The sequence below is a fragment of the Suillus plorans genome (assembly GCF_016647745.1).
Source record: "Suillus plorans strain S12 chromosome Unknown HD556scaffold_1, whole genome shotgun sequence".
Lineage (NCBI taxonomy): Eukaryota > Fungi > Basidiomycota > Agaricomycetes > Boletales > Suillaceae > Suillus > Suillus plorans.
Window position 1 is genome coordinate 977,845 of NW_024537385.1, and position 26,181 is coordinate 1,004,025.

Consider the following 26,181-nt stretch of genomic DNA (forward strand, 5'->3'; position numbering starts at 1 on the left):
TGTGATTAGAAAATTTGGCTTGAAGTAGCTTTTCTGTTCAATGCCTATCTGGATCTTGTTGCAAGCGTTGGAGTTAGTTTTTTTTTCTTTTTTTTCGCTCTTTTTACGAAAAACAGAAAAAAAACAATGCTATGCAGGACCTAGGTGCGTTTTTGTTGGGTCTATCATACGCATACATACTTATATTTGATCTTCAACTTGAAGCCCGTCTATATGTTCCACCGTCAGTGTGAGGCTGTGCTGTGGACTGATCAGCACGCCCTTTCATAGCAATCTTCGCCCGTCTCATCTTAGTCTAACATTCCCTATATTTCACAATTTCACGCTAATTCCAATATGCGGGTGTGTATTGATCAACTCTACAAATCACTAGTTCCTCGCGCATCGATGTCAACGGCCATACTACATCAATATGAAAGCAAAAATACGACTCACTAGGCAGAAAAACATAATAGTCTGCCATGTAGGTGAGTCGTGTTATCGAGTTCAGGAAAATGTTGATACTCACGCATTCACTATAAATGCAGCCTTTATTGACGCATTGTGAGTTGTGAGCGCAAAACCTGACACATTGGTTGGCGCCAGTTGTGTAACCTTCAGTGGGCATGGCAGAGATCAATGATGCTAAAGTAACAAAGACGGTGAGGGCAATTGCAGAGGAGAAACGCATTGTTTGTGACTCGTGTGTGTGTGGGATCAGGTAATTCTGAAGCATTATAGGAAGACAGCTGGTGTTTATATCGTTCTTTGGCGTGGATGTGTCTCCAAATGGATGCATATTTACAATCAATGCCAGCACCGCGCGAAACTGCATACATGTTGCCAGCACTTGAAGCTTGAAGGTTTGCAGCACAAGCCAAATAGAGTTAATAGACAGACATAATCACAGCTGGCTCCATTTGATCTATAAGGGGGGGCGCTCCGAACCCAAGAGTGTGTCACAACGATAGGTCGATAGGTGGTCATGGTATTATTGTTTGCTCGGTCACCTCCATTTTGTTGCGAACATACTACATCTTTCAGAACTACAGTTGACGTCGGGATACATGTTACACAAAACCGTCAGCCATTTTGACGACAAGTGATACTCAGGGCTGGATACAACGATACTTGAGTTAAAGATAAAACTACCCTTTTCTTTTTAGTGTCGTCTTCATTCACACCTTGAAAGAACTTAGCACATGTGTTAGAAAACACCCTCGCCTGTGGTTCATCGGCCGAATCGAAAGCATTGAGGAGGAAACAGTAGCACATGCATCGGAGCAAGTGCCAGTGAAAGTCGGCAACGCCAAACCCTAGTAGCTCAGTAATATAGGATCCGGACTGATCAGCACGCCCCTTGATAGCAATCTTCGTGCGTCTTATCTTAGCCTAACATTCCAATTTCACGCTAATTCCAATATGCAGGTGTGTTGATCAACTCTACAAATCACTAGTAACTCGCGCATCAATGTCAACGGCCATACTACACCAATGTGAAAGCAAAATACGACTCACTATGCAGAAAAACAAAATGGTCTGCCATGTAGGTGAGTCGTGTTATCGAGTTCAGGAAAATGTCGATACTCACGCATTGATTATAAGAGCAGTCTTTGCTGCGACAATGTGAGTCATAAATGCAAGGCTTGACACAATGGTTGGCGTCAGCTGTGTAACCTTCAGTGGGCATGGCAGAGATCGATGATGCTAAAGCAACAATGACAGTGAGGGCAATTGCAGAGGAGAAACGCATTGTTTGTGACTCGTGTGTATGGGATCAGGTAATTCTGAAGGCGATAGTAGGAAGACAGCTGGCTTTTATATCGTTCTTTGGAATTCTTGTAGTAGCGTGGATGTGCCTCCAAATGGATGTATATCTACAATTAATACCAGCACCGCATAAAACTACATGCATATTGCCAGCACTGGAAGCTTGAAGGTATATTGGCGGGTGAGGAACTGCTGAATATTCGTATTTCCAACTTGCCAGTCGTTGTCAGTTGACTACTGCACGTTGTGATCAGAAAAATGGACATAATTGTTCCTTATGCAGAGTGAGCCCTGTCGGCTACTTCTTTCATCGAATTCCGGTGTAAACCGGTTTCCTTTCGACTGTCGATGTGTGCAGCCAGCTGTGTGCAAGCATGAAATCCGAGTCAAAATAGGTATTAGCGGAGAGTAGTGTATCATGATGCAAGTTACACAAGCCAAATAGACATAATCACAACTGGCTCCATTTGGTCCAAGGCGTCACAACGATAGGTCTAGAGGTGGTCATGTTATTATTATTTGCTCAGTCTTGTTGCGAACATACTGTGCACTAATAGCTCAGTAATATAGGATCCTGCGCTGAAGAGAACGGGTAGAATCGGCAGAGATTTTAGGAGATGAAACACGTTTGAGTTCGACAAGAGCCCTCTCCACTAACGTGGGAGTCGGGGATGGGTTAATTCTCGTCTTGAAAAGGAAGGCAGATGTCGATGATGAGATGAAGTTGCGGTGACGATACTCCCACTCCGCAGTGGTCTCCTAGGCAGACCTACGAAGAATCGTCGAAGATAGCCGTTCTTACCCACTTTTACAACTATCCCGACCAGTGAACCTTCCTGCCGAAAGGTACGTTAATTGGAGAACTGTGATGCTTGATAGTAACTTGAGCGCTCAGTTTACCCCAAATCAGATCATTGAAGTAGCCTATCATGCGCGTCTTAATTCTGGGAGCAACAGGTGCTGCAGGTGTGCTTCTTATCCAGGAAGCACTCGCAGCATCGCACACCGTGGTTGTATATGCGCGCTCGCCAAATAAACTCGCTGAGGAAATCAGACATGATCCCCGCGTCACAGTCCACAAGGGGGAGCTCGATGACAGAGAAGCGCTTTCATCCGCCATAATGGGCGTTGACGCCGTGCTTTCTGCTCTGGGGCCATCGGTCTCGCGCGGACCTATGCACCCGAAGGGCACACCTCTTGCACGGGCATATTCTCTGATCATTGAACTTATGATAGGCCACCGTGTGCGTCGGCTACTGGCCCTTGGGACACCAAGCATAACAGACCCGAACGACAAATTCAGTCTGCGGATGTCTATAATAGTTAACGGCGTAGCCACCCTGGCACGTACGGCATACGAAGATGTTGTAGCCATTGGCGAAACTATTCGGACCCAAGGAAATGACCTGGATTGGACGATTGTCCGTGTACCCCTGCTAAGCGGAGCAAATGACAAGAATCTTGTTGTAGGTTATGTGGGAGACGGGAAAACAGGGATATGGGTAACAAGGGCAGGGTTCGCATCATTCGTTGTGCAAGAATTGGAGAAAAACGAGTGGGTGAAGAAGGCACCGTTGATCACATTGCCTTGACCCTATGAATCTTCAATCTTTGCATAATCAACGTAGGACTATGCCAATGATAGCGTAACTTTGTAAATCCATTGTCCAGATGTAACATCGCACTATCATGATCCGAATCCCCGCGCGACAATGTTAGCAAAGACGAACATTTCTAGGAGGTAAGACGTGCATGTTCAAGCAGATCTGCCCAATTAAACTCCTCGGGCTGTTCGTGGAACTGCCTGAGTAGCTTTTCAGCCTTCTGATCCCCCTTCTGACTACTATCTTCACTCTCATTGCCCCACAAATAAAACTTTTGCACGCCCATTGCAAGCAGCTGAGCATCAATCTGACTCAAAAAGAAACGGGCGGCTGGCGTGCCTGGACTTGGACTAGCGGCCGCCGTAGCTGCTGATGGCGTGATCTCGCCGCGAAGTAGCACTATTCCGTGCGTCTGAGCAAAGTCGGGGTAGAATGTTAGAATGAGATACGGGGTCGCGAACGACTGCCGAAGCTTGTACTCCTGGAGCGGTGTAAACAAGACCGTCGCTGTCTGGGGCAGGGTAGTTGCGTTACTAGGAGGGGCGCGAGAGAATAGGTCGGGACCGGTGGCAGATGGAGGCAATGGGGGAGCGTGAAAATCCCATTGTAGAAAATAGAATTCGTGGGCGACCGCACTTTCTTGGCCTTCAGGTGATACGGCTGAAGAGCCCTCCCGAGGGACAGGCATGACAAACATGGGATATTGTTTTCCTATAGCAAGCATTTTGTTGTAGAGTTTGATCGGTACCGCTGCACAGATAAATCCCCTTCCCGTGCCTCCTGTGCGAGAGGCATGATAAGTAGTCCATAAGGCCGAAATTTGCTCCGCGGTATGAGGAGTTGACATCAGCATTTGAACGTTTATGATCGATTCTAGTGCCTGAAAGCAGCGATAAATCAGTCCCGCATAGGAAATTATGGCACAGGTAACACTTACTTTCACCGGAGAGCTATCTTTGCGGACGCTCGAAGTTCCTGATACCTTGCTTTGAACCAATTCTGAAGGTGACTTGTTCAACCTTTGCGGATGCGCCTGCGACAGTCGCGCTGACTTGACATTGGCCACTTCCTTACGACGAGCTGCTTCTTTTGCTCGCGTTCTCAGTTCAGATAATTCTAATCCCTGCCTGGTGATGCCAACGAGTGGTGACAATGACAATATTCCCAGAGTCAGAAGGTCATGTCCAGGTAGGCACAAGGGAAGAACAAGAAGGAACAGTCGGATAAGTTGTCAGTACATTGTCACGAAATTGGGCACAAAGGAGGACACATCTCACTCTTGTGCTTTTTGCTGAAGCCTCTCTGCATATTTAGATTCGTATAATGGAGTTGACGGTCCTGCATGAATCCATCTAGCCACAGCAAAATACCTGCTAGCTGATCGACGACAAACAATGGCGTGAAGGTGCAAGGTGGCCGGAGAACTCTGGAGCCATAGCATGGTGTATTGTAAACGGACCGTAAAGTTTTATGGTGAAAAGACGCCCACTAATACCGACGCAATTGCCAGATGGGGATCAGGCACAATAGGAATGCAACCACTACCTGCAACCACATATGGGACAAATAATTGCAATAGGCGTGCGCATTGTCTGGTAACTGGGCGTTACAACCAACTCCACATCTTTTGTTTTCTTACTATCATCATCTAACGATACCAGCTCATCCACAAGATACCCCACTCATTCAATCTACACTAACAGACCAGCACCATGAACACCTCTCCCGCACACATATGCAAAGGCAGCTTCCTCACTCAACTTTTTGCGCCGCGCCGCAGGAATCAAAACACACATGTCGAGCCCTATATTGCTCATGGTCACGCCGATGATGCACCACCGCCGCCACCTCCTCCCAAAGATTACAAGTGGGCATCAGCGTCTACGCGGCGCACTTTCCTAGGAGAAGAATACAATGGCAAGAAGTCCCTCCTGTTCGATGTCGATCTTGACGTCCAAGCGCGACCACCGCAGCCTGCTTCACAGCCAATCCACATCATCCAGCAAACGCCGCCACGAATCCCTGTCAAGGTGAATTCACCTCCTACCATGCCATTAACGCCCGAAGAGAAAGAGCGTCGTAGATGGGCTGCGCAACGCCAATCCCAACTGGAAAAAGCAGCCATGCTGAGGGAAGAACATGAACGCCAAGAGACGAAACGGCGTGAGAAAGTAGAGCAAGAACGCCTACAGCGTGAGGAGGAAGAGGAAAGGAAAGCAATACTGCAAGAGGAGTTGCGGTCTGCAGCGCTCAGAAAAGCGAGACTGGAGAGAGAGAGAAGAGAGGAAGAACAACAACAATTACAAGAGCTACGAGAAAGGAGACGGCTAGAGAAAGAGCGGAGGCTGCAACACACGAAGGAAATAGAGCGGTGGCGAGCAGAGCAGATGCAGCGCGCCGAGTCCCAGTACAGTGAGAAGGAAGAAGAGCGTAGAAGGTCAGAAGAAGGGAGGCGCATGAGAATTGCTCGCATGAACGAGGAATTATTCTCCACCAGCAGGACAGACAAGATGACAGGTTGGGTCACGGTACAACCGCCCAACGCGCTGGCGTGGAAGAGGCGATATTATACATTTGAACTGGGCCATGCAGAATCCAAGATGTTGCTATACGGAAATCCAGGGGTGAGCTTAATTCATTTCCATTTCATTCGAGTTTCATAAATGTTTAGGAGGTCGTCAAACCCCTCGACATCCTCCCTCTGTACGGACGGATCGATTCACTTGCAGAATGGTACGAGGGCTTCGAGGAACTAGAAGCGATCTCCCACTCGTTTGCTCTGCGCTTCGTCGACGGCGTCGAATGGCGGATGTTCGCAGATTCAGCAGAAGAGAAGGTACTAATCCATCCTATTCGAGCTCGATTTTGGCTTACATGATGGTTAGGATCGACTGCTGGTGCTGCTGAGTGAGGCGGCGGACATAACCTTGTGAATTATCTGTGAAGTTTTTATTTGTTAACTTACAAGACATGACAAGGGATGATATAAAATGTGTATTCCTAGTAGCAGAGTCCATATGTAGTTTTTCTAGTCCTTCAGCTGGATATGGAGGTCAAACGATACATTCAATATGAGCGCGAGCGAGCACTGACATACCGATTGCCGCTAGTAAATTGTACAAGTAATACTTACGGCGAGTTTGCAAGTGTATGCGGGGATTGATGCCTAGGTATTAAACCTTCTAGTCTTAACTTGCACGCAGAGCCTCGTCAATGGTATAGTACTGGTGTTCTTCGAGGCATTCTAGGCTCAGCGACAGACACAAGAGCTCTGGCGTTTAATCGTCAAAACATGACTTTGCTCAAAGGAACATACATACTGAAAAAAGCTTTCGTGAAAGTGACGCTTCACAGTCGACGCCAAGCCTCCAACGTGCAAAGATCATTCAGTCAATCACTTTCATGCTCTTGAAGCTGGACATGGTTGACACACAGTTCAATATTAATGATGGTAGGCTGCAATGTACTGAAACAAATAACGAGCGTCTACCAAACATAGCCAAACAGTGACATTCATTTCTTTCTACAGTTGTTCTACAATACTTGCCAGCTGAAAAGTACCTCACGTCCTCGTTAGTGGAATGTTTTCAGTGATCGTGCGCAGCGCAGCTCAACGACGCGCCCTTCCTGCACTCCGTCACTTTTCAACACCACCTCCATCACCTCCTCAAAACCCGCCCTCTTCACCTCCGACGTCACTCCCAAGCCTTGACTTCCAACCCGTGGAACCAGAACCAGAAAAGACTCAGCGCACCGGTGCAAAATCATCCAAGGACTCGCTCTCGAGTATAGAGCGAAAAAGACGATTTTTAGGACGTCTGTCTCTTGGTGTACTCGCAGTTGCTCTCGGTGTGCAAGTCGTGTATCTCGGTAGAGATTGGGAGACGGATGAGTTGAAGGAACGGAAACAGGTGCGTCTATAGTTGGAACGCTCGCTCCGCGCTTATTCATTTTCGAACAGACTGTGGAGGAGGCTCCGTCAGGAAGGTGGGAACGAACGAAGTCGAGGTTTTGGGAGCTGTTTGATGTACGTGACACCATTAATACCATGACACATAAGCTCATAAATTTATTGATCGCGTTGACAGTACCTCAACAAACCCCAATGGCCAGAACTACTCCCGCCACCTCTCCCAGCTCCTCATCAAAAACCGTACACCCTCCTGCTGTCCATGGATGATCTTATTATTACCTCAACTTGGGATGTAGGTTGGTTCGTCCAAGTTTAAAACGTCGCTGATGATATCTCTATCCTCAGCGACAGCAAGGATGGCGGACAGCCAAACGCCCTGGCGTTGATTATTTCCTTGCCTACCTGTCCCAGTTCTACGAAATTGTGATATTTACAACCCAGCACCATTATGTACGTATTATCCCCATTATCCCCGAAGTCGACGCTCAAAACCAACAGACCGCTATGCCCATAATTGAGAAACTTGACCCATATAATTTCTTTATCACCTATAAGCTTTTCCGCGAAGCCACACGATCAGTGGACGGCAAAATTGTCAAGGTAACTCTCATCATCTGTTAATCTTCCACTTTACTTTCTTCGTTGACTATGCGTTAAAACCTTGTTTTCTCCTAGGATCTTTCTTATCTCAATCGTGACCTGTCGAAAGTTATCCTCCTTGATACGCACCCGGAGCATGTAAGCTCACATCCCGAAAACGCCGTCATCATCCCCAAATGGACCGGTGCGCCCGGAGACAAGGGCTTGATTGCCATGATCCCCTTCTTGGAGTGTATGTTCACACCTTTGATCCTTCTCAGCTAACCTTAATCGAAATTTCTTGTATAGCCATCGCGATTTACAAGTCCCCTGATGTGCGCCCCATCCTCCAAGCGTATGCTGGAAAAGATGTTGCTATCGAATACGCGGAGAAGGAGGCAGAGGCAAAGCAAAAGCATATCGAGGAGTGGAAAAGTAAGGCGCGTGGATTATCCAAAGGCGGGTTTACGCTGAGCGGCATGTTCGGCGGCCCAACTGAAGTCAGTTTGTTCTTACCCCCTTCGCGTGCGACGACTGACTTTTTACCATTCTGCAGTCTTCGCGCTCGCCTATCCCTTTGACATACCTTGAGCAGAAACGCCTTGAGGCGCAGCGGCAGTATAAAGAGGAGCAGTCGTACATCGCGACGCACAAGGACGAGTTTGAACGGCTGTTGGAGGAAGATAGGAAGGCGATGGCGCGAGAGATGAGTGGGAGTTTGTGGAGCGTGTTGGATACGATGGCGGGGAAGAAGGCGGATACAGCGAAGGGTGACGAGGATACAGCAGTGAAGACGAATGCGGAGGGAACGAAAGTGCAGGTACAATAGACAGATTGTGATGCACGCGACTAGACTGGAGTTATTTACATCTAGGCATACATATTGTCATTATTGCTCTCCACTCTTGCACTGCCCTGGTCACCAGAGCACTATCTTCTCCAGCCAGTAAGTCTCATTGGTTTTTTTTCCATATTTTTCTTTCTTTCTGAGACTGTTACATACTGAAAAAATTACAAATGCACATTGCCATACAGCGACTTGGGGGTCCAGCCTACAGGGAAGCCACCCCATGTTGCCCCATGCACTGAGCTATATGGATGTGATGTGTCATGCTGTGCAGTTGGCCATTGGTTACTAAGTATGGTACAGCCAACACCCTTGGCATTGACTGTGATGCAAGACGCGATTCCTACAGGTCAAAGAACAGAGCTACATCTTAATGATGCTGCTGTGATCATGATGGGAGGCAGAGCCATTGCATTATAGGTGCAAGTTCAATATATTTCACTTATGACCGGAGCCTCTGATGGGTGTGACTTCGTGATGACACGGACACATTATTGTGAGTCACCACAATCGACTCGCCGTCAAACTACACACAAACAACTCAGTGCACGGTCAACAATGACCACGTTGCTCAACGAAAGATCACAAAAGCCAAGAATATCATGGTACATGGGGTATTCTGTGGTGGTATGGGCAACGGCATGCAGTACACAACGCTCGTCAAGTACGCATGCGATGCGGCACCAGACTTTGCAGACGATCATCGCACACTGCGGGAAAGTATAAGCCAATGCACAGAGAAAAACAAAACAGAGAGCCTAAGAGTAAGCTGTGTAAAGTACAACAGCGACAACACTCAACAGCGTGCAGAAAAGATAAAGACCCTGCAGCTTGATGATCGTTGGCAGCATCAAGCATCAAGGAACAAATAACGGGAGGTTCAAAAGGCGGATCGTACATAATTGGGGACAACTGGCGTCACGAACAACCTGAGAGAGAAGAAGTGGGACCTTTTCACAGAGCAGGAAATTGAATTCGGCGGACCATCACAGGAAGGGGAGAAATGCAAGTCCTCACTTTTTCCCCTGTGAAATATATCAATGAAAGTTACTCGATGTCAATGGTGTACATACCTATTCACCATAGCCTGTTTGTGTGCCAGCTCCTTGTCAGTAATAGCTTTGCTGTCTCCGTTAACCTCTCGGGCTAAACGTTTTCTACCGTCTTGCCACTCTTGTTTTTGCTGACGGTCAACACAGCATGAATACCCGCCCTTATGCGCTGCTTTTGTGTAAGCGCGGCGGGTCTCGCGACACTCTTTCCTGAGCGCTTCTGTTATATGCACTTGACAGCGGGGGAAGCAGTGATGAGAGCAATACAGAGGATAGGTAGCGGCGGTGTGCGGGTAAGAATGTGAATATAAAGGGGAACGGGAGATGATGCCCTCGACCGTTACACGTTTTCCATGATGAAGCAGCAAAGATGCGAGGAAATGAAGAAGTCGGATGGTGGCGGAATGAGCATTTGTGGAGCATCTGGAGTTGAATTCTTGGTTGAAGGCGTGGGAGGAGACAATATGTCTGATAGTGATGAAGTCTTCAAGTCGAGGCTTGATGAAGACCCCATTAGAATCAAGTAACGCTACACTCTGGTTGACTATTTGTTCATCGGTAGAACTGTTGGCACGGGAAGCAAGTACTGGAAGCGCGCGTGTTAGCCCAACAGAGAATGGAGGTATGCATTGAACATGATCGATACAAGTGCCTTAACGCGTTAAACGTTGCTAGGCACATTGCCAGTCACGAACAAGTCAACGGCCCTGACAAGCTTACTTGAGCATTCCCAAAAGCGGAGAGGGCGCGTCTGGCAGGCAAGGTGATCAAAGAGTCCAGTGCGGGGTAGGACGCAGACAGAAAATTCCTGGGAGGTCGGAGTAGATAGAGCAGTTGATGATATGGCTTTGTTGAGCTGCCGAAGCTTTCTGGGCGATGCGAGAATGCTGCAGAGAGCTCAGAGGACTTCTCGCTGCCATGCGGAGTGCTACTTGAGTGTTGCCGAGCCCTTAGGACGTCGGTTGTAGATGTATTTGTTGTTTGAACAAGCGAAGAAAAATAAACTGTCAGAGTTATTGAGTGGCAGTTTACGTTGTTGGCAGGATGTCAGAGAAAAATGTGTGCCTCCTGCAAATGGTCATTGGTCACCTATGTGACCACTGCGAGATCTGTCTCCTCGTGGGCTGTTCAATTGGGCCCCCACTGCAGCCAATGCGAGTGAAACTAGTAGCTTAATGAGCTGATCCCGAGAGTCTTTCGCCTTGACGAGGAGCGCAAGTGCGAGAGTTTCCAAGAGGTTTGTGTGACATTGTCGATGTATCGAATATTATACTGGGTCGAAGTAGTCTCTCGACAAGTCGGTCGGCTGCTCGTGTTTCACTCTATGTACGTTGATACTAGGAACACTTATTCCTTGACAGTTAACTTTATTTCGCCCTCCAAAAATAAATTGGCTTCAGTAGGGTTAACGTTCTCACATCACAGCAACTCGTCCTCGTCCTCATCCTCATCCTCATCCCCATCGTAGTATACTTCATCCTCCAGATCATCGTGCTGAATTTGTGATTCGTCCATGTATGTAGTCCGTATCGTGTTTCAAATGATGAATTTCTCTTCCTATTTCAGACTTAGCCGAAACTCCGCCAATATCACTCACCTCCTACGGAAAGTTGTCTACTATGTAGTTGGCTTTTACTATTAGACTGTCTTCTCCCGAGCTGCCACAGTTCAGATGTCCATCTCTGTTGCCGTGGTGCCAACGAATGGTAACAATGGCAACACTCCCAATTCATCCATGTCCACTGGCAGGTGGACTCATTAAACGACTAGTCGGTACATTCTACATTGCCGCGAAATCAGACACTAATATCACTTTTAAGTTTTCAGTTTTCCTGAAGCTTCTCTACATGCTTAAGCATTCATACGCCCTCTGCATAGCTCCGTCAGACTACAGCAAGAATGTACCAGGTGATAATAGCATAAAGGTATGAGCTGGCTGGAGAAGTCTGACAGCCCTGACACCACAATCATTTAACGGATAGATCTCACTTTTATGTATGCTGCCACATGCATGCCACGACACTGTTTCGTGTATTGCTACAAATCGCAATCACGTCGTGACACGTACCTTGATTGTCTCCGGCAGTGGCATGCCACAGTGTGGTGTGACCAGATGTGATCATAACTCATCAACTGCGACCTGCCACGTCGGATGTCAATAACCCATCCCCGCATTCCCTTGACTGGAGATCGTGACCACAGCTGTTCACACGCTGCGTCATCCATCATTTTTCTCGGCAATGAAATTCAGACTAGATATATACATACAAGATTACGCTCCGACTATAAATTGATTCTAGTTGTGGAAGAATTGGTGACCCACCCGTAGCTCTCCAGACAGCGTCTCCCATCATTCGGCGCGATGGTACTAACGAGCATAATCAATGCGTCAAATGCTATCCTGAAAAAGAGTGCGTCCACAACGGCAAATACTTAGCAGAGCCGCTGATACAGAACTCGACATCTCGCGCTACCTATAGGACAGGGTGACACACCGTGAGGCAATAGCGATTCTGCCAACAGGTCTTCGAACCCAATATTTCTCTCATATCTCACAGGTTCAACGGTGGAGACGTCTCTTTCATTATTGTGGCATCTGCCATGGTATTTTTCATGATACCTGGTCTCTGTTCGTATATTTTCTCTCTCTTATATCTGCTTACTTATGCTCACGTTATTTCCAGCTTTTCTATATTCTGGATTATCCAGAAGAAAGTCCGCATTGTCGCTTATCTGGGTAGTTTCTGCTAGCAATGCAGTCTGTATCTTTCAGTGGTACTTCTGGGGTTATTCCTTGGCATTTTCGCCAACCGCAAACAACGGGTTCATAGGAAACTTGGCGAACTTTGGCCTGATAAACGTCCTCAACGAACCTTCCCCAGGTTCCCCTCTAATTCCTGCGCTATTGTACGCATTATACCAAATGGAATTCGCATGCGTCACAGTAGGAATACTGGTGGGCGGGATCGCCGAGCGAGGTCGGGTACTCCCAGCGATGGTCATCACATTCTTTTGGTTGACCTTAGTTTATTGCCCCATTGCTTGTTGGGCGTGGAACATAAACGGCTGGGGTTTTAAATTTGGTGTTCTTGACTTTGCAGGTTAATTAATCCTGCTTCATTGCCGTCCACATTTTCTAATATTCTTTGATTTACAAAGGTGGAGGTCCCGTGGAAATCGGAAGCGGGGTAGGAGGTCTTGCCTATGCCTGGGTGCTTGGCCGCAGACAGGACAAGGAGCTCCAGAACTTCAGACCACACAATGTATCTATGGTCAACCTGGGCACCTTTATCCTCTGGTTTGGTTGGCTAGGTTTTAATGGTGGGAGCGCTTTTGGTGCAAACCTGCGTGCCGTCATGGCCATGTGGAACTCTATGATCGCTGCTACGTTTGGCGGTATCGTTTGGTGTCTCATCGACTACCGCATAGAACGGAAGTATAGTATGGTCGGATTCTGTTCAGGAACCATCGCTGGTCTCGTTGCGGCCACGCCTACTGCAGGATTCATCAAGCCCTGGGCAGCAGTCATTATGGGCATTTTCACCGGCGCTATATGTAACTACGCAACTAAATGTGAGACTTCTGAATCAGTCTGGAGTGCGGATGTTGACGCATCCCTTAGTGAAGTTCCTTCTCGCAATAGATGATTCACTTGATCTTTTTGCCGAGCACGCTATCGGCGGGGTCTTGGGTCTCATGACCAACGCATTTTTTGCTACTGAAACCGTTATTGGCCTAGATGGCGTCAACACGAATGTCATTGGCGGCTGGGTCGACCATAATTGGAAGCAGCTTTACATTCAGTTCGCCTATGTCATCGTGACATGTTTATATACATTCGTCGTCACTGCTCTGATTGTCCATTATGTCGACACAATCCCTGGTCTCAGTATACGCGTACCAGCTGGGAGCGAAGCACTCGGTCTTGACGAGGTCGAGGTAGGCGTGAATATACTCTTGAATGTTCCCCCAGCCTAACAAGATAATCCAGATCGGTGAATACGCGAATGACTATATCGAAGTATGGCGTGACGTTATGGAGCCGAACCTCACGACCACTGCCTTAGATCCACGTGAATCAACGCTCGACACGATCACCTGTGCTGTCGGACGCAGCCAACCAGTTTCGCAAGAACTTTCAGCGTGCAATTTCCAAGTTCACGACAATTTGCACGCTCGTGAATCGAATGCGGATGAGAAGCCCGTTGAGCTGGAAGTACTGCAAGGGCGGCGCGGGGCCAGAATATCCGTGATTGCATGATGGTATGGGCTTGTTCACTGAGTGAGCATATCCCTGGTTTCCCTTGGCCTATCGTTTTTATCACAAGCATTGTATGCACTCGCTTTGTCTCCTTTGCCATAGCCGGGGTCGGTGACCCTATGACGAATGTATCTCGTGCCTCACGTCACTCTAAAATAATTCTGTACACATCGTACACACTAGCAAAAACTTCAAATAGTATCTTTATCTTTATCATACGCGTCTGCGAGGTCGAATGTCCCGTTTTCTCAAGGTTCTTTGAAACCTCGAGGCTTAAAGTCACGCAGGCGACAGCCAAAGGGACGGCTTGTCAGGGCTAATAACCTGGCTCAATAAGATAGCCATCATCCCAAGCCTGATCCTATTGCATCCGTCACGCGGTGGTGGGGGATTTAGTTAAGATATTGCTAACTTCCCCTTCTGTACTCACTTGGCTATGGCACACCGTACCCACAAGGAGAGGGAGAGTAGTGTACAATTCCCTATAAATCTATTATGAAACAAGTTCTGTACATCGGCTAGCAGTTCACACAACACTGGTGGATAAAAATGTGGATATATCTCAACTTGGTAATATATTCATCAACGCTCGGACAGTCTAACAATCCCAGCCGAGCACAAAGTCAACTGGCGTTGTGGTTTGGGTTGTGTTCTCGGTTCCCGAGAGCAGAGCGCCACAAATACCACTCCCAAATTCTTCATGCAAGAGTAGATCGACAACGTTACGCGAGGCTATGGTCTCTGTTTCCATAGTCGAGATGAACCTAAGCCGAGGCTGACGTCAGTATGAAAGCAGAAAGAAACAGCGTCATGTAACGTACGGCTCAAAAGCATTCACATAATAAAAGCCTTGATCGAGCTTGACAGGAGGAAACTCTGTTGTAGGGAGCAACACAGGGTATGCCTGCCACTGATCACATCATTAGTATCCCAGCTTGCTCATATGGACGGTAATGATTTACCAATTTTCTATATACCCAACTGACATTGCCAAATACTGTCTCGAGCCATTCATCGGGGACACGCTCTTTAGAGAAGATTTTCACGGTCGACTCGGGGTCTGTTACTGCGTCTTCTGCTGCTCCGTCCACCTTACGAACCTTCCCGTGGTAAGAAATTGAGTTAAACTCGGGCTCCACTCCGCCCGCTCGAGCACCCTCGTAGGTGGTCAAAATTGTTGCTGGTACCTGAGCGTTGGAGGTGAGGCCAAAGTACTCGGGTCTGGAGTGTTCGGAACGTGTCGTTAATAACGTGACGTGCAAATCCACATATGGCTGCGGAGGGATGAGCTCGGCCAGATCAGACGGCATGGTAATATCAGTCTGGTGGAAAGGCGCGGCAAGGATAACTCCTTGGTATGTCTGGGAACCAGCCGATGTGTAGACCGTCCACAAAGAAGTGCCAGGTTTCCGTTGGATCTCCTTGACCTGGAATATTGTCAGTGGTCAAACACAATCTAAAAAAAAAAGACCCCAACATTCGTGTTCAAAAAGACGTTTGCTGTCGAGTTCTGGAGAAAATGCTCAAATATTAAGAAATTTCCTGCTACAACACCAGATGCACCAGTTGCTGCCATTGAAGCGGCACCTCCGAGGGCGTGGATCTCGTCCACGTTCTGATGCAGTATCAGTTGGATAATATTGCAGTAAACTGTTTGGAAAGGATGACACACCTGCCCGTAGTTGACGCGCGTCGCTGCCTCAACAAGCTCTCGTGCAAAGAGCGGAGAAACTTTATTGCCTTCCAAAAAATCCGAGGCGGTTTGGTTGGTCAGGGAAGCCCACTGGAACCTCTCTGTGAACACTGATAGATCATCCCAGCGAGGAGAGTCGGGGGTGTAGAAGCCGAGGAAACGGTCTATCACTGACTGAACACTGTAGTTCTTAATGAGTCCTGCGGTGAATATTGAACGAGTGAAAGAACCTTACATAGTTTTTGTTCTAGTAGGTGCAGTATAGCCATACCTCCATAACACCTTCAAGGTTGCCCACCAACTTTTCAGATAGCTACCGCTTTCTATCTTCGATGCCGTATAAATTTGTGTGGGCAAATTTGTATCAAAAGCAGCTCACCACAAGCACGAATTCCTGGCCATCCCAAATACCAGTGTTTGAATCATCATCTTCGAAGGCTGTCAGAGTCAAGTTGAATTCCTTGGAAGCTCTCATTAGATTCTTGTTTGCGTCGACAAATATAGAAGCCCCTAGTTCCAATGGAGCAAACGTAGGATCATCATAAGGGTATACTACGGTGCTGCCTACGGGTCGAATTGGTCAATAAGGATAAGCACTGCTCGACAGACAGAAAGCTAGAGACTTACGACCTCCGATATAATCTGAACGCTCATACACGTCGATTTCAACGTCAATTCCAAACCTTTCCTTCGCTTTAGATATCCAGAATGCAGCTGAGGAGCCCCCCGCGCCTGCACCGATGATGGCTATTCTTGGAGAAACGTGAGCCTGTTCTATGTGGGCAGAGTCTTTTGATTTGAAAATAGGAATACTGAAGGGGAATTGGAAAGCAAGGCTGGTGCAGACGAAAAGCGAGCATATGAGGAGACGGTGCATGACTTACGATCTGAGTAGAAGGTACAAACCAAGGAGGTATATACAAGAGGTCCTCGCAAATATGTACAAACACAGTTTCGTGTTTTCATATAAGAAGTTTCATCCGCGCGTATTTTCACTTAATTTACGATCGAGTAACTCTAGTAGTAGTACGCGACCAGGTACAAGGTGACCACTAGTACGTATACGACACGGAGGAGATAACAAAGAGTGTATGGACCCAGTTATTACTGCATACCTATTCGCAGAGTCGGAAGTTCTCCTGGTACTATGTATTATTATCATTGTAGTGTAACAGAGGAAGGTACGAGGCTACCGCAAGCTGGGCTTAGTACGGCCGAAACTATGCAATAAGTAAGCGTATATATAGACAAGTACATGTTCCCACTGGACCCTTCACCATCGTATCAGTAACCAATTCGTGTCGACAATGGCAGCGACGCCGACAACCCTAAGTTGCGTTTTCCAGATACCACCAGAGTTAACCGAACACACTCTCACCCTTTGCCACCCTCGCGATGTTGAGTCGTTCTCGCAGACCTGCCGGAAAGCACGCCGCCTGGTTTATGGCAGCCCAGATCAATATCTTTGGCGCCAATTATTCCTTCTGTTCCCCTTCGATGATCCTCGGCTGATCTCATCCCCATTTCAGGAAGACGGTCAATTCAACTGGAGGAAGGAGCTACATCGGCGAATGGAGGCGCAATTAATCGCCTGTCGCACAAGTTCAACCCTTGAAGACCTCTTGAAGGCCATCGAAACCTTTATTTCTGTGGTGCAAAGCGCAGCCCCCGTTACATGGGGACATGAACGCGTTCCATCCCCCAATTTATTGTGGGTTGTTGAAGTGTTGCAATCCACAAATATGCTTCGCTACTTGCCATTACTCTTCTCAGAAGAGGGCAACCAATCGTTGGCTCGCCTGCGAGCATACCTTGCACTGACATTGGACGAGTACGATGATGACGACGTCGAAGGAAAGGAAAGGTTGAAATCAATACGGACGAGGAGTCGCTGTCAGGTTTATGACCTACGGAATTACCATCAAGACAACGACTGGGGCCCATTCAACATCATAGCAGGAGAAGTGGATTGGACTCACATAGAATCGATTATCAACGTTGTATCTATGAACCTTTCTGACCGTCTAAATGATTGGCCGGATACAAGGCCGCGTTATGGGCTCGAAGCTACTCGAGCATATTCAGCACCTGGCACCACATCACTAGCAACAGGTGATTGGGCTGGTATTGAAGGTCACTGGAGGAGATATGTCTGTTTCATGGATTATCGGTATGACTTTTGTTTACCATCTATTCGTCCAACACTCAATTGTCTCGCCGTACCACCAGAGATTTATTTGGTGAGTATATTTGTAATCCGAGTCCTTACATTCGTTGACATGTTCATCAGCATTCAATGTAATTATTTTCTTTGAGGCTTACCCTGATATTCAAACATTCCGCAGTATGGCAACAGAGGCCACGGACAACGAGATGGCACCTATTTTGACACTCCACATTTTGAAGAGGCTATGCGCCTTATTGAGCTCAAGCTGACGCTCATAGACTCTCAGACAATACCTGAAGTCTACACACTCGACCGCTTCCCTGATTCCCCGTATACGCACTACCCCACCCTGTACTTCACTGGATCATCTTGGGGCATAAAGGGTAACGAGGCGACTGTTGTTGGCTCTGTAACCATGTCGGAAGGTGGCGTAGTACGATGGCGATTTGTGAGCCTTGTTATTATTACTGATTCCACAAGATACGAAACCGAAATGGCATGAGTTACTCCAGGCATCTATTGCCGATTCGCATATTCAATGGAGGTAAGTTGTACGGTGTTACAACGTCAAAAATGCTTATAATGCACAATATTCAGCTCCGAAGGGGTGCAAATTGGCGGCATCGCCAGTGCGTTTGGAGTAATAGGAACATGGACAGGGGTTCATCATGACCATGGTAAGTACCCATTAGTTAGCTTTTGATCTGGTTCTGCACAAGTTCTACTTTTGCAGGCGATCCTGTCGGTATGCAAGCATCTGTCCACCATGTACTCTTATACTCATAAGCTCTTTCGCATCATAGGTCCTTTTTGGCTTTACAAAGTAGAAGATGATCATCCCATTTATATGCGAACTCTCGTGAACAATTGAGTCGATACTGGAACCACTTCATAATTGTGACGTCGATCACATAGATACTATTTTCTTGAATATCGCTTTCGTTGTATGGGTAATCGGTCGGACTTTGTACATACCCCGTACCTAGGCATCATCCAATCACGATCGCTTATGTCATCAATACACGAGACATTAGCGAACGCGTTTTCTTTTTCTTCTTTTTCATACTTAACAACCTTCAGCTAGCTTTGCCCTGGCAAAGTAACTCTTAGCCAGCCAGCCTCGGCTCTGGGTATTCGGCTGGATGGGAGAAGAAAAGGCATACCAGGAGTTCAATTAAGCCGGAGCGCCTCCCAGACTCTGCCACTGCCTTTCGAGGCAGCATGGGAAGTGCTTGACTATGCAACTCTGACATCTTCGAGTGTAGCCACTAGAGTTTAGTAGTGACAGAATCGCTTCATTCAATCATTTCCAAGGACTGTACTTCTGGATGACTCAGATCGCTGGTCAAGGTATACTTATGTTGCGGAGGATCCAACGACCTGATCCGTTCGAGTTTCGTGTCGTGACCAGTTGTCGTCTGTCCGTCAGTAGCAAACATCTGAAACCGGTTCTCTTGATAGTTACAGCATTGTACACAATCGATTCGAACGACTGCATCGCAAGGCCTATCAATCCTCAGTGCCTCAAAATTCCGAAGATTTCCTACGACCATCAACGTGGCGTTGCGAGCAAGGCAACTCTTGCGTAGATGATGAGATCTAGACATTAATGTATCACCTTTGAACGCCTCGTCGTCCAGAAGTATAAGCCAATTTAGCTGGAGATGTATTCGAGAGAGAGACTATAGAGGTATATCCAACCTGGAACTTTGGAGATCAGACCTGGTAGATTCTACATAAGTACGAGAATGCATGGTATATCATGAACTGACGAGAATGAAAGGCGAATGAAGAGAAAATGACAATGGAATGTACTTTGAAAAGTATGAGACAAAGGCTGAAGTAATGACTGATAAGACGTGGTCTGCATGGGGCGAGATTATGTGAAAAAGTGAAGCATGGCGTCGTAAAGTCCAGAAATGAGTCCAAGTCGCTTCAGATGTGGAGTGATGGTTGCATTGACGAGACACGAGGGCGACCCGCGCCTTGTTCTAATACGTTAGTCATACTGATCCATAATCGTGAATGATATGTTTCTTTGTGATTTTGTACAATAAATAAACTCCTGATACACCTTGATTGCACTAAAAAATAGATGTTTCATCAGGATGGTACCATCATATTCATGAAACCAACTTACTGTTTCGCAATTGGACACGACCCTAATACGCCGGCGCTTCGATGGTCACCATTAAGGCCCATTCAAGGGAAACTCATCTTCAATAAAGTCTGGGGCTTTGAAATCTTGGTCGAGAGGCAATACGAAGGCCGAAATAGTGTAGAAGATCACAATCGCATACTCCGTGATCATGTCCATTACGAGGAAGATTTCCCAGTTGCCCGTGACCAAGTCGAATTCTGCCAGGCTGCTAGTATTGGATGAGGTTGTCGAACCGGTAAATGTATCCGTAGTGATTGTGGATAGTGCACCGTACACCGTCCGAACGGCCAGGAATGGAAGTGCGAAGGATATCACCTTCAGGAGCTGAAAATGAAGCGTAACAACATTAGTCAGATATATAATTGTGCTCTGGAAAGCTCACCCGCTTGCGGTATTTCATGATAAGGCGCACTTTGGTCCACAGAAAGATGCAGATGCCGACAAGGGCAATGTAGTGGATAGAGAAAAGGATGAAACCTGACTTGCGCAAGGTGCTCGCACCCGAGCTGGAACGTGATACAGTGAAGAAACCGATGAGGGTTAGGAGTACACCTGCTGCGTTGAAGGTTCGAAGAGAGTGGAAAATAGATTCATCTGTTGGTTCGCCATCAGGCCCATCAAATCTATGAGGGTATCAGCTCATCCTATCCAGAAAAATAGCAACGTGATGGCCCACATCAAGCGCAACAGACTAAGCGTGGAAAGCAACAGTGGAGCTAGGCCAACTACTTCTAGCACGTAACCCGCGGTGTACAGTCCATTGTTCGCAGGCGTAATCTTTTCTGCTGCGACAAGGAAAGCTCCGCCCAATACTCGTACTAAAGAAATGACAGAGTTGAAGCTATGACTAGAATATCAAACGACTTACTGATGCAGAATACAAGTAACGAGGTCCACCGGCCTTGCCATATGCCGCACTTGGACGCCACCTTAAACGAAGTAAACAGAAAGGGGATATACATCACAATCGTTATCGCCGCAAGAATTCCTTGGGTATTCATGTTTTCTCAAGAACTGGAGGGGGAAAGAAGTATCAAACTGAGGGAGGTCATACGAGGATTGCATGAATTTATATGAACCACAGTGGGGAAGAGGCAGTGAGGGCTGCTTCGCCATATCTATCATCCCCTCTGATCCGCTTTGACAACCGCAAGGTGCTGTGAGATGCTGTGATACTGTGAATGTAGAATTGATGGTACCGCACGGTTACACGAATCGCGGGTTTGTAGACGTGTTTCAGGTTGTACAATTGTATGACCAATGTGGGTCCTGATAGCATTACTGCACGGACCGCCGAACCTCCTTGAAACACGTCGGTAAAAACACCCATAGGACCCTGAGGCACACCCTACACAACTTACATGCGTTCCATATAGCACGGTCCTCGTCTATCGCCGACCACTATATATTATATACTATAGCCAAGTCAATACCACGTGCATTGTGCGAACAACAGGGTAGGGCGCGTGTTGGTACTTTCACACCTGCTCGGGGATGCTGGAAATGTGAATAATCTCCGCAGTCGAGCTTGAGCTGGAACCCGACGCAAGGGAGAGAGCAGCCATGCGGCCCATGCCGAGGAGTTGGAGAAAATGGAATATTGATGGAATAGGTTGTTATATATCACGATTGACCATCGGGCGTCTGGAATCTGTAGCAGTATTCAGCTCATCCCATGGCAACTTGATGGACGCTCACTGGGTGCAACAAACCCAGCGTGCAAATCAGCAGTGGGATATAGGCCAGATGCTTGTAGGGCGAAATCACTGGTGTATAATCCGGTGCTGCGACAAGGAAAGCGCCATCCAATACTCGGGCTAGAAGGTTCAAGCTATGACTGGTAGAATATAAAACTTACTGATGCAAAACACCAGCAACATCCACCCATCGCCTCGTGATACGCCGTACTTCTGAGACAGGAAACCCGATTATTATTGTGCAGATTCATTTACACTTGAAGAAATTTGATCGGCGCCAGCCCGCCAAATTCGCACCGCCACTTGGCCTCTTTCGGGCTGCTGCAGAAGACAAATCGTCCACAAGTTTTTATTTTTCGGGTCGGCACTACAAATGAAACTGCCACGACGTGTGCCATGGGCCCATATTAATGAGCTCGATCAGCTCTGTTCGTGGGTCTTCATGGACGAGGGCGATCTCGAGGCGAAACGGTTCGCAATCAACAGAGTGAGCTTCACTCGAATCAAATATTCTCGACGGTCGTCTGACAGAGTCTAGTTGTCGGCATGGAGAGCTGTGACTGCATTGCCTCATGCGCTGGAGTCCACTCTATCAATCCTAACGGCCCGCTTGATTGATACTTCTGAAACGCAACAGAGCCCCTCCTGGTTGAGTCTAAGGCAGAACTATGCTGCTGCGATCATCCGAATGGTAAATGGTCTCGTGGATCCTTTACAAGCGGGAGCATATGCGAGATCTATAGCGTCTATCGCCGCCCAACTAGGTTTACCTTCTTGGTTAGTGGAATTGAGGCATTCAGCCACGCACGAAGATCTTCCCAGCCTTGAAGTGCTCAGGGAAGCAGCACGGGAGGTGAGCTTCTCTGAGAAATGGACAAAATTCTTATTCTTATCGTGCTTCATATTTGGTGGGTGCGGTCAGTCACTGACATGGTTATTGCACAATTACTTTCTTCCCACTATAAATCCTTCAGCTCCTAGACCGAGTACGGCGCCACCTTTACGACCAGTCACTCCACTTTTAAAGCAATACAAGACACTGCTGAAGATCGTCACGCGTGATGCTTCCCTCCGCAAACAAAATCAACCTGATATCGATGCTATCATGCGAGATATAGAGCGATGGCTCGCGGAAGCCAAGCTGGCTGCAGATTTTGCGGCTGATGCATACGGGTGGGAAACCATTGATGGCAATGACGTCGAACAAGAGGATTCTAGAGAAAAGTGGGCTCTAGAAAGACTTTGTGATGCCTTGATTGAGAAAGGTGCTCTCGTATCTCTCTCACAAAAGTACGTGTTTTCGCAGATTCAGGGCTTCCCGTTGACTAGAATACTTAGGAGGAGAAACTTTCCGTCTGACGAATTTGTACCTCCTCACTCGTCGCTTGTGTTATGGACTCCGTTGTTGGCACACACACACACATATCATCCTACCTTCCCATCTGTTCTAACCACTCGGATTGTGGAAAATCTTCTTTATGAGCAGCCAAACTCAGGATTTGACATGGATATCGTTTCGTTAGATGCAGACGAATCGCAAAATGACCCATCGTATCATCTGGCTCTCGCGAAATGGGCTGTGTGGGTTATCAAGGCATATGACAATGGTCAAGAAAACGGGGAGTTGAGCCTCAGAAAGAATGTAATTGTTCAACTAGCTTCTACCCTTGCTCCGGGTAAGACAGAAGGGGCAAAGAAGATCGATGTGTGAGTACAAATTTGATATTCGGCTATTTCATTGATGCGAACAGTATGCAACAGGTTGGCTGCTCTCCTCGGGGCGGTGAGCTCGGGCTTCACGGAACTGCAGACAGCATCCGACATACTTCTCTCTGCCACGCATCCGTTACAACCGCAGGTGAGTAAATTGAAGGCCCATCTCACCTCCTTTCTTGATGGATTACAGCATTGGGATGCGGGTGATCTGACGGTGATGAATGAGCGGCTTCATTCTCTGATGTCTCTTGATGGTGAATGTCAAAAAAGCACAAATGATCCAGATTCAGCGCCCACTACATTATTACCGGTGCAAGGTGCAAATATAGGCGGGTGGAGATTGCTGGACCATCACAGCGGCTGGAAGTCGTGTCCTATAGGCATTTACTATTCAAATCATGCAATGTCAATAGTGTAGACAATTAAATGTTCCTTGCGTAACTATCGTCACATGGCCCGTCCGAGTCACAGTCACGCCACACTGCGTATTATCATTACTCAGTTTCCTCGTTCCCAGCATTGCATGATTGGAGTTGCACTGGAGCATAGGCGCTCCAAGTCCTTACCTCTCTCCTCTGTTTCAGTAGTGAACTATGAAGTTCAATACACCGCTACCACAGACGCTACCTAAAGAATGCACTAAGGCAGCAAAGATTTGTGGGCATTTGCCGGCTTCTTTGTGGGTCACGGTGGCGCTGATACTTTGCACAGTTTCTTCATTCGTGGATAACAAGAACAATGGCCTTGACGGTGTGAGTATAGCTGTTAGCAGCACAGGGGTGAAATCTCAATTGACATACCAGGTCATTCCTCGGAGCGTGTTAGAGAACGCCAAGGGATTCGCCATCTTCACTGTTTTCAAAGCAGGCTTCCTCTTCTCGGCAAGAGCGGGAACGGGGATTGTCATAGCGAAGCTTGATGACGGATGTGGGCACTTCGCATATTACGTATGCACCAGTACCGCTCACAGGACTTATTAATGCTTAGCATGGTCTGCTCCAAGTGCTATAGGCTCAGGTGGCATAGGCGTTGGTGGACAGCTTGGTGCGGAAATGACGGATTTCTTGATTATCCTTAATTCCACTTCGGTCGGTCTGCATGTTTCCTGAATCGCTGCATTTCTTCGCTGACATGTCATTCTAGGCTGTTGTATGTCGATATTTATTTCATTTCAGTACTCATTAAGCGCTTATTCTTGTTCTTATGGCTTAGAGATCCTTTATGTCTGCTGGTAACCTCACTTTGGGAGGCAACATGAGTGTCGCGGTGGGCCCTCTCGGGCGGAATGGTGAAGCGATCGGATCCCTGAATTCAAGCGGCAAGGTTGCTGCCATGTACGCCCGCCTCCTGCCATCCACTATACCAATCAATAACTCAGACTTGAATCATACAGGTACAGCTATTCTAAAACACGAGGCTTATTTGGTGGAGTTTCCATAGAGGGCTCCGTCATCGTTGAACGTCAAGATGCAAATACGTTGGCATACAAACAAGATGTTTCTGCGAAAATGCTTCTCAGCGGCGCAGTCCCTTGTCCGGAGTGGGCTTCGCCTCTTGTGAAGACACTCGAATCATGCACCGGATTGCCAGGAACTCGGAAGTGGGTCGACGAAGGAGCACGGGAACAGTCTGGTTACGCATTTGCGAGCCCAAAGAGTGAAGGCAGCACTCCTTCCTTCTTGAGCAGGAAGAAGAAAGGAGTCGATTTCCCCCCGGAGCACTGGGGAAAGAGAAGTGAATCTGGATCGTATTTTACTAGCGGGGGAGCGGACGTTGATGTTGGCCCTACTCCGTGGGATGACCGCGCCCCACAGTCAGGGTCTGATTTTCATACAAAGTTCGAATCTAACCCTGCGCCTCCTTCGCAAAGTCACCACCGGTCTTTTAACAGTGTCTCTGCGTTACCAGGTGTAAAGGACCAATATGACCCCGCATCACCATTCAACTCTCTGCCACCATTTAGCTCTGCACACTCGGGCTTGAGCGACAACAATAGTGCTCATTCGCGCTCAATGAGCATACCATCTGTCAAACAATCTCCTAATCAGCATTCCTTCGCGGCTTATACAGACCCTTTTGCGTCCAGCTCACCCCCGGGCGATAATTTCTTCGAATCAGACAATCGGTCGAGCTATCGCGCGCCGCCATACATAAAAACTAAAGCAGAATTGGCGTCGTCTGTTGCTCTTGGTGAAGGTGTCAGTCGTGCGATAGCACTCTACGATTTCAACGCGGTTGAAGTATGATTTTTTCTCTTTCATCATGATGAGCAACTGTTTACCGGACCATATGTAGGCTGGTGACCTTTCTTTCTCTAAAGGGGATGTAATTCTTGTAACAAAGAAGAGTGATAGTACTGATGATTGGTGAGTTTCTCTACTTCCACGTCGATATTAGATGATTTCATGACTTGAATCAGGTGGACCGGAAAGATCGGTGGCAAAGAGGGAATATTTCCGGCTAATTTTGTGGAAACTGTATAAGTACGATGGCAGCGCATCCCCATTGATCAAGCTATGTATTGAGTATCTCAAGAGCATCTCGTTGTACCCTTAGACCATAGTCAGCTGTATTTGTTGTATTAGCGATATGTACGTGTATTTGGGTCGACAAACATGGGCAACTACCTCTTCTCCTATCCACAAGTTCGAACTAAGGATCGCTCTCGAGACAATGAAAGATTCAATGCCAAAGGCAGCAAAAAAGTATTACGCTGTGAGAGTTGGTCGCGAAGGACCACGA

The 26,181-nt window shown here is 47.4% G+C and overlaps 11 protein-coding genes across 11 annotated transcripts; 7 read left to right on the top strand and 4 right to left on the bottom strand.

Annotated features, from left to right (window-relative positions):
• Window positions 1-359: 359 nt before the first annotated feature.
• Window positions 360-1,732, bottom strand: HD556DRAFT_1302439 (uncharacterized protein; the record flags this gene model as incomplete). The annotated part of the gene is made up of 7 exons (XM_041299498.1): window positions 360-402; window positions 436-456; window positions 509-594; window positions 1,012-1,025; window positions 1,164-1,371; window positions 1,498-1,518; window positions 1,571-1,732. The coding sequence occupies 7 exons, from the start codon at window positions 1,730-1,732 to the stop codon at window positions 360-362; spliced, it is 555 nt and encodes a 184-aa protein (XP_041167713.1).
• Window positions 1,733-2,678: 946 nt separating this feature from the next.
• Window positions 2,679-3,341, top strand: HD556DRAFT_1223216 (NAD-P-binding protein; the record flags this gene model as incomplete). Its single annotated transcript, XM_041296866.1, has 1 exon — window positions 2,679-3,341. The coding sequence occupies one exon, from the start codon at window positions 2,679-2,681 to the stop codon at window positions 3,339-3,341; it is 663 nt and encodes a 220-aa protein (XP_041167714.1).
• A 142-nt stretch (window positions 3,342-3,483) lies between these two features.
• HD556DRAFT_1223496 (ATP11-domain-containing protein) lies at window positions 3,484-4,794 on the bottom strand (the record flags this gene model as incomplete). The annotated part of the gene is made up of 3 exons (XM_041296889.1): window positions 3,484-4,233; window positions 4,291-4,480; window positions 4,631-4,794. The coding sequence occupies 3 exons, from the start codon at window positions 4,792-4,794 to the stop codon at window positions 3,484-3,486; spliced, it is 1,104 nt and encodes a 367-aa protein (XP_041167715.1).
• A 342-nt stretch (window positions 4,795-5,136) lies between these two features.
• On the top strand, window positions 5,137-6,513 carry HD556DRAFT_23162 (uncharacterized protein). Its single transcript, XM_041309961.1, has 4 exons — window positions 5,137-5,270; window positions 5,327-5,977; window positions 6,025-6,189; window positions 6,239-6,513. Exons 1-4 carry the CDS (start codon window positions 5,268-5,270, stop codon window positions 6,284-6,286), a joined length of 867 nt encoding a protein of 288 aa, XP_041167716.1. The 5' UTR covers window positions 5,137-5,267; the 3' UTR covers window positions 6,287-6,513.
• Window positions 6,514-6,859: 346 nt separating this feature from the next.
• HD556DRAFT_1317594 (HAD-like domain-containing protein) lies at window positions 6,860-8,800 on the top strand. The gene is made up of 8 exons (XM_041301193.1): window positions 6,860-7,264; window positions 7,315-7,380; window positions 7,442-7,558; window positions 7,612-7,716; window positions 7,765-7,866; window positions 7,942-8,098; window positions 8,155-8,345; window positions 8,402-8,800. Exons 1-8 carry the CDS (start codon window positions 6,935-6,937, stop codon window positions 8,672-8,674), a joined length of 1,341 nt encoding a protein of 446 aa, XP_041167717.1. The 5' UTR covers window positions 6,860-6,934; the 3' UTR covers window positions 8,675-8,800.
• A 3,206-nt stretch (window positions 8,801-12,006) lies between these two features.
• Window positions 12,007-14,255, top strand: HD556DRAFT_23373 (ammonium transporter). The gene is made up of 7 exons (XM_041309967.1): window positions 12,007-12,155; window positions 12,225-12,240; window positions 12,303-12,373; window positions 12,429-12,845; window positions 12,904-13,317; window positions 13,367-13,683; window positions 13,736-14,255. Exons 1-7 carry the CDS (start codon window positions 12,107-12,109, stop codon window positions 14,003-14,005), a joined length of 1,554 nt encoding a protein of 517 aa, XP_041167718.1. The 5' UTR covers window positions 12,007-12,106; the 3' UTR covers window positions 14,006-14,255.
• Window positions 14,256-14,498: 243 nt separating this feature from the next.
• Window positions 14,499-16,629, bottom strand: HD556DRAFT_23261 (FAD/NAD(P)-binding domain-containing protein). The gene is made up of 8 exons (XM_041309963.1): window positions 16,326-16,629; window positions 16,078-16,262; window positions 15,934-16,025; window positions 15,678-15,879; window positions 15,483-15,620; window positions 14,968-15,432; window positions 14,827-14,915; window positions 14,499-14,769 (listed from the first exon to the last, which is right to left on the bottom strand). The coding sequence occupies exons 1-8, from the start codon at window positions 16,573-16,575 to the stop codon at window positions 14,604-14,606; spliced, it is 1,587 nt and encodes a 528-aa protein (XP_041167719.1). The 5' UTR covers window positions 16,576-16,629; the 3' UTR covers window positions 14,499-14,603.
• A 13-nt stretch (window positions 16,630-16,642) lies between these two features.
• HD556DRAFT_1317615 (uncharacterized protein) lies at window positions 16,643-18,929 on the top strand. The gene is made up of 8 exons (XM_041301194.1): window positions 16,643-17,868; window positions 17,928-17,938; window positions 17,989-17,996; window positions 18,044-18,313; window positions 18,378-18,409; window positions 18,463-18,542; window positions 18,599-18,610; window positions 18,669-18,929. Exons 1-8 carry the CDS (start codon window positions 17,006-17,008, stop codon window positions 18,734-18,736), a joined length of 1,344 nt encoding a protein of 447 aa, XP_041167720.1. The 5' UTR covers window positions 16,643-17,005; the 3' UTR covers window positions 18,737-18,929.
• An 807-nt stretch (window positions 18,930-19,736) lies between these two features.
• Window positions 19,737-21,278, bottom strand: HD556DRAFT_24004 (uncharacterized protein). The gene is made up of 5 exons (XM_041309988.1): window positions 20,895-21,278; window positions 20,703-20,844; window positions 20,409-20,649; window positions 20,006-20,350; window positions 19,737-19,949 (listed from the first exon to the last, which is right to left on the bottom strand). The coding sequence occupies exons 1-4, from the start codon at window positions 21,025-21,027 to the stop codon at window positions 20,057-20,059; spliced, it is 810 nt and encodes a 269-aa protein (XP_041167721.1). The 5' UTR covers window positions 21,028-21,278; the 3' UTR covers window positions 19,737-19,949; window positions 20,006-20,056.
• A 746-nt stretch (window positions 21,279-22,024) lies between these two features.
• On the top strand, window positions 22,025-23,918 carry HD556DRAFT_1317626 (Las1-like-domain-containing protein). Its single transcript, XM_041301195.1, has 6 exons — window positions 22,025-22,210; window positions 22,262-22,576; window positions 22,646-23,013; window positions 23,062-23,430; window positions 23,485-23,581; window positions 23,630-23,918. Exons 1-6 carry the CDS (start codon window positions 22,097-22,099, stop codon window positions 23,855-23,857), a joined length of 1,491 nt encoding a protein of 496 aa, XP_041167722.1. The 5' UTR covers window positions 22,025-22,096; the 3' UTR covers window positions 23,858-23,918.
• On the top strand, window positions 23,919-26,077 carry HD556DRAFT_1317633 (uncharacterized protein). The gene is made up of 9 exons (XM_041301196.1): window positions 23,919-24,096; window positions 24,151-24,191; window positions 24,243-24,366; window positions 24,427-24,527; window positions 24,583-24,588; window positions 24,652-24,773; window positions 24,833-25,679; window positions 25,735-25,805; window positions 25,859-26,077. Exons 1-9 carry the CDS (start codon window positions 24,033-24,035, stop codon window positions 25,920-25,922), a joined length of 1,440 nt encoding a protein of 479 aa, XP_041167723.1. The 5' UTR covers window positions 23,919-24,032; the 3' UTR covers window positions 25,923-26,077.
• The last annotated feature ends 104 nt before the right edge of the window (window positions 26,078-26,181 follow it).